Below are 9,055 nucleotides of genomic sequence, written 5' to 3'. Positions count from 1 at the left end.
CTGTTGAGTGCATGTCTGTCTGGGAGTAGAAAGGCTCCTGGATCAAGGTAAGGACTGGGCTGGTGTTGTGTCCCAGACAGGCCAGAGGTGACAGGACTCTTGGAGGCTATTGATATATGTGGATAAAGAATGGAAAACAGGAGACACCAATCTGGTTGGTCATGGCCAATGTGGAGAAGGAGTTCTGGGAAGGCAGGTGGGAGTACATGGGCTATCTGATGTTAGTGACAGTTAGTAGATAAAGAGATGCCATCCAAAAAGTAACAGGTACCCCAGTAATTAGGCTGGGTATGAGATAACAGAAAGATACTGACTGAGACTGCAGACACATCTTGGCAAATATGAGAAGAACCCCGGGAAGGATGGGGACCTGTGCTGGGCTTCAGAAAGCAGGGTGTGGGAGGAAGGGCTTTGAGGAGACAGCCAGGCTCTCTTGGGCAGATGTGAGACGAAAGTGTGAGGGAGGGATGTCTGAGAGGGGACGTGGAGGATGAACACGTGTTAGAACAAGGTCATTCCAACAGGAGACCAACTAAACAGGGAGCTCTCCATTCCCTGAGCTCCTCAGTTTTGGTCTTTGGCTGAATTAATAAAGATATTCCTGCTTCTCCCTTCCTGCAACCATCTGGCATCAGCAGCTTCTATGATCTTCCCTCACCTCAAGCCCCTGCCTGTGCGCATTGTGTCTTTGCTAGCCTCTGCCTTCCACAGAACTGCTACATGCTTTCTAGAGACAGTGCCCTCCTTCAAGGCCAGCGGGACTCCCATGAGTACCTAACAGTAGAACTGTTTCTCCCATCACCTGGAGCTGATTTTCCTCCCCAGAAAGAAAAAATACAGAGGCACCAAGAGGGGGAGTCAGAGGGTGGAAGGTATGATGTTAATGAGCGTAAGCTATAACTCAGCTACTGAGATAGGTATTTGGGGATATTCTTCCTCAGAGGGAATAAACATTTGTTCCCAATTCTCCAAAACTACCTGTATAAATTTGATTCATTCTCAAATCATAAGTCCCTAGGTTTGTGGGAGGGTCTCAGTTTTTCATATCACCAGTTTGTACTATGGTGCTTGAAAAATAGTTCCATGCTCAAAATATACTTGCCGAAGGACTAATGAATGAAACTTTACTGGCAAACATATGATACAATTTCTACCTTCAACAAAATATTCTAAATTTGATGCTGTTGCATGCCCAGCAAAAATGAGCTTTCTCCTTTCCAATTTCAGTAGTTTTTAGTTTCCTAAGGTGTGAACCCAAGGAATTCCTCCCTCACCTTGGGGTCACAGGCCCTGTCAGTATTCTCTCTTAAAGGGCTTATGACTGTCTTTCTTTCTTTCACAATTTTTTTTATTGTGTTAGTCACCATACATCATTAGTTTTTGATGTAGTGTTCCAAGATTAATTGTTTACATATAACACCCAGTGCTCCATGCAATCCTTGCTCTCCTTAATACCCACCACGAGGCTCACCCAACCACCCACCCACCTACCTCCCCTCCAAAACCCTCAGTTTGTTTCTCAGAGTCCACAGTCTCTCATGCTTCATCTCCCCCTCCGATTTTCCCCAACTCACTTTTCCTTTCCTTCTCCTAGTATCCTCCATGTTTTTCCTTATGTTCAACATATGAGTGAAACCATATGATAATTGTCTTTCTTTGCTTGACTTACTTCACTTAACATAATCCCCTCCAGTTCCATCCATGTTGATGGAAACTGGTGGGTATTCATCCTTTCTGATGGCTGAGTAATATTCCATTGTGTATATGGACCATATCTTCTTTATTCATTCGTCTGTTGAAGGGCATCCCAGCTCTTTCCATAGTTTGGCCTTTGTGGACATTGCTGCTATAAACATTGGGGTATATGGACTCATGACTTTCTTTATGGGTAAGCAAATTATATGATAGATTCTGAAATTTCAAAACTCATTTCTATCCATACTTGGTTTGTGACATTTGGTGATTCACATTCACTGGGTATCATTTACTCTTAGTGTGAAATGGGAAAAATACCCAATTCCTGGAGTGGATCTTCAATATCTAAATACAAAAAAAATATGAAGGACTACAAAGTGTTTACTATAATCTCTGGCATAAATAGATGTATAACAAATACTGGTTTAATTTCTCTATGACTGTATAATATTCTATTCCTAGAATACCACTAGCCATTTAGAATCCTGTCTCTTCAGACAATTACTATTCCAGTAAATGTCCACAAGTAACCTTCTAAAGTAGAGTAATTGTTGTAAACTACTGGCTTCAAGACATCTACTGGCTGCCCCCTGTGTAAAGGATGGATGGAGATAAGTATGAAGTTGTGATTAAGGCTCTTCACCATCAGGAAAAATCTGCCTGTGCAGCCCCTCCCCTGCCCCCTTTCAGTGTTTTCTGTGCATCAGCTACCCTGGGCTGGAAATGTTTCAAGAATGCAAACCTTTTTCATGGTGATTCCCCCTTTTCCTTCTTTACCTTATGTGAAATGACTCAATCTCAAATTCAAGAATCATCTTGTAATTGCCTTCAGCCCCTCTGCCCCCACCGCCCTGTCTCCTTCCTACATTCATAACCACCTGCTTGTAGGGAAAGAACATACAACAATAGTTTGGTTATTGGAAACATGTACCCTTTAATTAGAGTGTCACTCATTGAGGGCAGAGAATATATTCTATTCACCATTGTATCTGTCTTATTATTTGCATGTTCCATGAAGACAGAGTTTAAGATATGCCCAAGTCTCCTAGTGTCTTCACGAAGAATATTACAAGAAAATCTGTGTTTTCTCCTGTCTGTGGGAATAGGAAGTGAGGTTCTGAAAGAGCTCCCCAGGCATGACTTCTTTAAACCACACTTCTGTTAGCCACAGAGTCTTCTGCCTGTTGGGCATCCCTGGCCTTGAAGACCAGCACATATGGATTTCGATCCCCTTCATCATTTCCTATGTCATTGCCCTGCTTGGGAATGGCCTGCTCATCTGCATTATTATCATAAAGAGCAGCCTCCATGAACCCATGTACCTCTTCCTCTGCATGCTGGCTGGAGCAGACCTCATGCTCTCCACCTGCATAGTACCGCAGGCCTTGGCCATCTTCTGGTTCCATGCTGGGGAGATCTCTCTGGATCAATGCATCACTCAGGTTTTTTTCTACTCTTCCACCTTCATCTCTGAGTCAGGGATCCTGCTGATGATGGCGTTTGACCGCTACATTGCCATATGCTACCCCCTGAGATACACCACTATTTTTACAGGTGCACTGATTGGGAAAGTCGGTATAATCATCTTCCTCAGAAGTTATGGTACAATTTTCCCCATAATATTTCTTTTGAAAAGATTGACTTTCTGCCAAAATAATATTATTCCACACACCTTTTGTGAACACATTGGTTTGGCCAAATATGCTTGTAATGATATTCGAGTGAACATCTGGTATGGACTTTTTGTCATCATATCGACAGTGGTCTTAGATGTCCTGTTAATATTTGTTTCTTATGTGCTGGTTCTCCGTGCTGTCTTCCACATGCCTTCCCGAGATGCTCGAAACAAAACTCTCAACACGTGTGGCTCCCATGTCTGCATCATCATCCTTTTTTATGGGCCTGCAATCTCCACAAGTCTTATTCAGCGGTTTGGGCGCCACATTCCACCTCATATCCACATCTTATTGGCTAATGTCTGCATTCTGGTTCCGCCTATGTTGAATCCCATCATTTATGGGATTAAGACCAAGCAAATCCGGGAGCAGGTGTCTTACATATTTTTTCCAAAGCAGAAATAACCATGGCAGAAGAACAGCATTATCAGTATCTCTAGCTATCAGTGAAAGTGTAGTGAAATTGGTGCATGGTGTGGGTCAACTGAAACAGTAGGAAAAACTTAGTAACTTTAATTTATGGAGTAAATTTATCAGGGAGTTTGCAGGAGTTATATTTTCTATTGGCCAAATAACCTCAGAGAGCTTTGTCATGTCCAGCTGGGCCAACTACTGTCTGCAAAGAACCCAAGACAGCATGAATTTTTTTTTTTCCTGAAGTTTGTCCTTTTAAACAATAGCCCGATTATTAGAAATGCGTCAATAAGAGCAGTGCTCTATCCTGGGAATTTGCTCAACTATTCCTCATGGAGTTTTGCAATTTCTGAGACATCTTATGATGTGTGGGCAATCATATACAAACCTTCATTCCTTTATGTCCCTCATTTCGGTTGAATGACATTCTTAGAATCAGGGATTCCTAGGCTTCCCAGTTATTTCTATTATAATTTATATCCTGCCATCACATGTGGTTGTTATAGAGGAATGTAAATGAATTACGTATTTCATATTTTATAGAATAATATTTGAGGAGCTGGAGGCTGATCACTCTTATACTGGGGAAAGACTCCTGTGGTTTCTGAGGGGTGGGGCGTGGCTGGGGAGATGCTGAGGATGGGGGACGCCCCCAAATCTTAGGATCAGGCCATGTTCTTCAGTGATTCCTTCCTCACTGGGGCATTCAAGGCCTTTGATGACCTTATTCCTGACCTTCTTTATAGCAACAGTTCTCTTGTCACCTTCCAAGAGGCCCAAGAGTCAGACACACCAGGCCATTAACGCCTCACCTTTCCCAGACCATGCCACGCTCTTCATGTCCCTGCTCTGCCTTGGGATAACCTCCATCGGCTTGTGGAAATGCCTGTTCCTCCTTCCACACCCACTTCTCATCTGGTCTCCTCTGTGACTCGCTCTCTAACCACAGCTCCTTTCCGGTGTGGTCTCTAGATGGTACATCCTCTCTGAGAGAAATAACTTACTTGCCATATTTCTCTCTTGTGTATATATGTATACATATTACTGATCATACTGCACCTAAGATTCTGTAACCTATTTTTCTTACTCGGTAACACATTACTGGCATCGATCATTTCGAATATATGTAGATCTCTACAATACATTCTACATATACATTGTATTTCATTGCACAGTTTTACCATAGTGATTTTCATCAAGCTGGCTTTTTCTGAGAATTTTTCTATGGCTTTGACTGTTTCTTTACAAGTTCATGGCTCAATTTTACTTGTTTCCTAAGTGTACAGCCCACTTTTTTTTTCCAAATAAATTATTTTTAGGGGTCGTATTTAATATAAGGTGTGGAATAAGACAATGTAAGACAACTGGAAAATAACAAAAATGTAAAGAATAACTTTAATCAGGTGAAAATTACTGATACCTTTTTTGATGTAATGCCCTCTATTCTTTTTTTCCATGTGTATATATTGATATGAAAATTTGTACAGAATCTTGAAATCTTAGCTTTTACTACATATGATAAATTTAATCATTAAAATTTAAAATGATTATAATTTCTAATGTTTGCATAATATTCTATGGTAATATTTTCAATATAGCTTTTCCCTACGTTAATAGTATAAATAGGCCTGCTAAGAACATCTTTGTCATAAAGTTCTCTGAGTTTTCAATTTCTATTTTAACGATAGATTCCTAGAATTTGAACCCCAGATTTATAAAAATAATTTTTTTATTCAGTGTTTTATTAGTTTTAGGTATACAACGTATGATTCAGTAATTCTACACATTACTCAGTGCTCATCGTGATAAGTGTACTCCTAATCCCCATCACTTATTGCACCTGTCTCCCACCCACCTCCCCCATGGCAACCACTTGTTTCTTCTCTATATTTAAGAGTCTGTCTTTTTGTTTCTCTCTTTTTTTTGTTTGTTTTGTTTCTTGAATTCCACATATGAGTATTTGCCTTTCATTGTATGGTATTTGTCTTTTTTTGATGGACTTATTTCACTTAGTGTTATGCCCTCTAGATCCATCTATGTTGTTGCAAATGGCAAGATAGCCTTCTTTCTCATAGGTGAATAATATCCCAATGTGTATATATATACCACATCTTTATCCATTCATCGGATAAAGGTTGTTCCCATGTCTTGGCTACTGTGAATAATGCCGCAGTAAACATGGGAGTGCATATATCTCTTTGACATCCTGTTTTCATTTCTTTTTTTTTTTTAACATGTAATGTTTTAATTGTTTCAGGGGTACAGATCTGTGAATCATCAGTCTTATGCAATTCACAGCATTCATCATAGCACATACCCTCCCCAACGTCCATCATCCAGCCACCCTATCCCTCCCCACATGCCAGCAACCCTCAGTTTGTTTCCTGAGATTAAGAGTCTCTTATGGTTTGTCTCCCTCCCTGGTCCCGTTTCCTTTCATTTTTCCTCCTTTCCCCCCATGACCCCCTGCCCTGCCTCTCAAATTCTTTATATCAGAGATCATATGATAATTGTCTTTCTCTGATTGACTTATTTTACTTAGCATAATACCCTCTAGTTCTATCCATGTTGTTGCAAATGGCCAGACTTCGTTTTTTTTGATAGCTGCATAGTATTCCACTATCACATCTTCTTTATCCATTCATCTGTTGATGGACATCTAGGTTCTTTCCATAGTTCGGCTATTGTGGACATTGCTGCTATAAACATTCAGGTGCACGTGCCCCTTCAGATCACTACATTTGTATCTCTAGGGTAAATACCCAGTAATGCAATTGCTGGGTGGTAGGGTAGCTCTACTTTCAATTTTTCGAGGAACCTCCATGCTGTTTTCCAGAGTGGTTGCACCAGCTTGCATTCCCACCAACAATGTAGGAGGGTTCCCCTTTCTCCACATCCTTGCCAACACCTGTTGTTTCCTGACTTGTTAATTTTAGCCATTCTAACTGGTGTGAGGTGGTATCTCATTGTGGTTTTGATCTGTATTTCCCTGATGCCGAGTGATGTTGAGCACTTCTTCCTGTCTATTGGCCATTTGGATGTCTTTTTGGCAGAAATGTCTATTCATGTCCTCTGCCCATTTCTTGATTGGATTATTTGTTCTTTGGGTGTTGAGTTTGATAAGTGCTTTCTAGATTTTGGTTACTAGCCCTTTATCTGATATGTCATTTGCAATGATCTTATCCCATTCTGTCAGTTGTCTTTTGGTTTTGTTTACTGTTTCCCTTGCTGAGCAAAAACTTTTGATCCTGATGAAGTCGCAATAGTTCATTTTTGCCCTTGCTTCACTTGCCTTTGGCGATGTTTCTAGGAAGAAGTTGCTGTGGCTGAGGTCGAAGAGGTTGCTGCCTGTATTCTCCTCAAGGATTTGGATGGATCAATGTCTCACGTTGAGGTCTTTCATCCACTTTGAGTCTATTTTTGTGTGTGGTGTAAGGAAATGGTCCAGTTTCATTCTTCTGCATGTGGCTGTCCTATTTTCCCAACAACATTTGTTAAGAGACTGTCTTTTTTCCATTGGACATTCTTTCCTTCTTTGTCAAAGATGAGTTGATCAGAGTTGAGGATCTATTTCTGGGTTCTCTAGTCTATTCCATTGATCTATGTGTCTGTTTTTGTGTTGGTACCGTACTGTCTTAATGATTACAGCTTTTTAATAGAACTTGAAGTCTGGAATTGTGATGCTGCCAACTTTGGTTTTCTTTTTCTTTCCTTTTTTAAAATTTAATTTTATTTTTTTCAGTGTTCCAAAATTCATTCTTTATGCACCACACCCAGTGCTCCATGCAACACATGCTCTCCCTCGTACCCACTACCAGCCTGGTGGCTTTCTTTTTCAATATTCCTCTGGCTATTCAGGGTCTTTTCTGGTTCCATATAAATTTTAGGATTATTTGTTCCATTTCTTTGAAAAAAGTTGATGGTATTTTGATAGGGATTGCATTAAATGTGTGGATTCCTCTAGGTAGCATAGACATTTTCACAATATTTATTCTTCCAATCCATGAGCATGGAACATTTTTCTATTTCTTTGTGTCTTCCTCAATTTCTTTCATGAGTACTTTACAGTTTTCTGAGTATAGATCCTTTGCCTCTTTGGTTAGGTTTATTCCTAGGTATCTTATGGTTTTGGGTGCAATTGTAAATGGGATCGACTCCTTAATTTCTCTTTCTTCTGTCTTGTTATTGGTGTTTAGAAATGCAACTGATTTCTGTGCATTGATTTTATATCCTGACACTTTACTGAGTTCCTGTATGAGTTCTAGCAGTTTTGGAGTGGAGTCTTTTGGGTTTTACATATAAAGTATCACATCATCTGCAAAGAGTGAGAGTTTGACTTCTTTTCCAATTCAGATGCCTTTTATTTCTTTTTGTTGTCTGATTGCCAAGACTAGGACTTCTAGTACTATGTTGAATACCAGTGGTGATAGTGGACATCCCTGTCATGTTCCTGACCTTATGGAAAAAGCTCTCAGTTTTTCCCCATTGAGAATGATATTCACTGTGGGTTTTTCATTGATGGCTTTGATGATATTGAGGTATGTACCCTCTATCCCTACACTCTGAGGAGTTTTGATCCTGTTTTCATTTCTTTTTGGTGTACACCCAAAAACGGGATAGCTGGATCACACAATAGATCTATTTTTAGTTTTTTGAGATACCTCCTTATTGTTTTCCATAAAGGCTGAACAAATTTACATTCCTACCAGTAGTGTACAGAGCTCCCTTTTCTCCACATCCTCACCAGAACTTGTTATCTCTTGTCTTCTTGATGAAAAGCACTCTAACAGGTATGAGGTGGTATCTTACTGTGGTTTTGATATGCATTTCCCTGATAGTTAATGATTTGGGGCATCTTCTCATGAACCCGTTAGCCATTTGGATGTCTTCTTTCAAAAGTGTCTAGTTCCTCTCCTCATTTCTCAATTGGATTGTTGTTGTTTTTGTTGTTGTTGAGTTGTATTTCTTTATATATCTTGGATATTAACCCCTTTTCTGATATATGGCTTGCAAAACTTATCTCTCATTCTGCAGGTTGCCTTTTCATTTTGCGAACTGCTTCTTTTGTTGTGCAGAAGCTTTTATGACTGATATAACCACATCTGTTAGTTTCCTTCTTTTGTTGTTTGTGCTTTTGGTGACATAGTCAGAAAATCATTGCCAAGACCAATGTCAAGGAACTTCTTCCATTTTCCTTCTAGGAGTTTTACAGTATCACGTCATATGTTTAAGTCTTCAATCCATTTTGAATTAATTTTTGTGAGTGGTTT

The 9,055-nt window shown here is 39.9% G+C and overlaps 1 protein-coding gene across 1 annotated transcript; it reads left to right on the top strand.

The window, feature by feature from the left end:
- Nucleotides 1–2,831: 2,831 nt before the first annotated feature.
- On the top strand, nt 2,832–3,776 carry LOC308350657 (olfactory receptor 52B4-like; the record flags this gene model as incomplete). Its single annotated transcript, XM_080816165.1, has 1 exon — nt 2,832–3,776. The coding sequence occupies one exon, from the start codon at nt 2,832–2,834 to the stop codon at nt 3,774–3,776; it is 945 nt and encodes a 314-aa protein (XP_080672291.1).
- Between the last annotated feature and the right edge of the window lie 5,279 nt (nt 3,777–9,055).

The sequence above is a fragment of the Martes martes genome (assembly GCF_963455335.1).
Source record: "Martes martes genome assembly, chromosome: 10".
NCBI classification, from domain to species: Eukaryota; Metazoa; Chordata; class Mammalia; order Carnivora; family Mustelidae; genus Martes; species Martes martes.
This window is presented reverse-complemented; position numbering and strand designations above follow the sequence as displayed.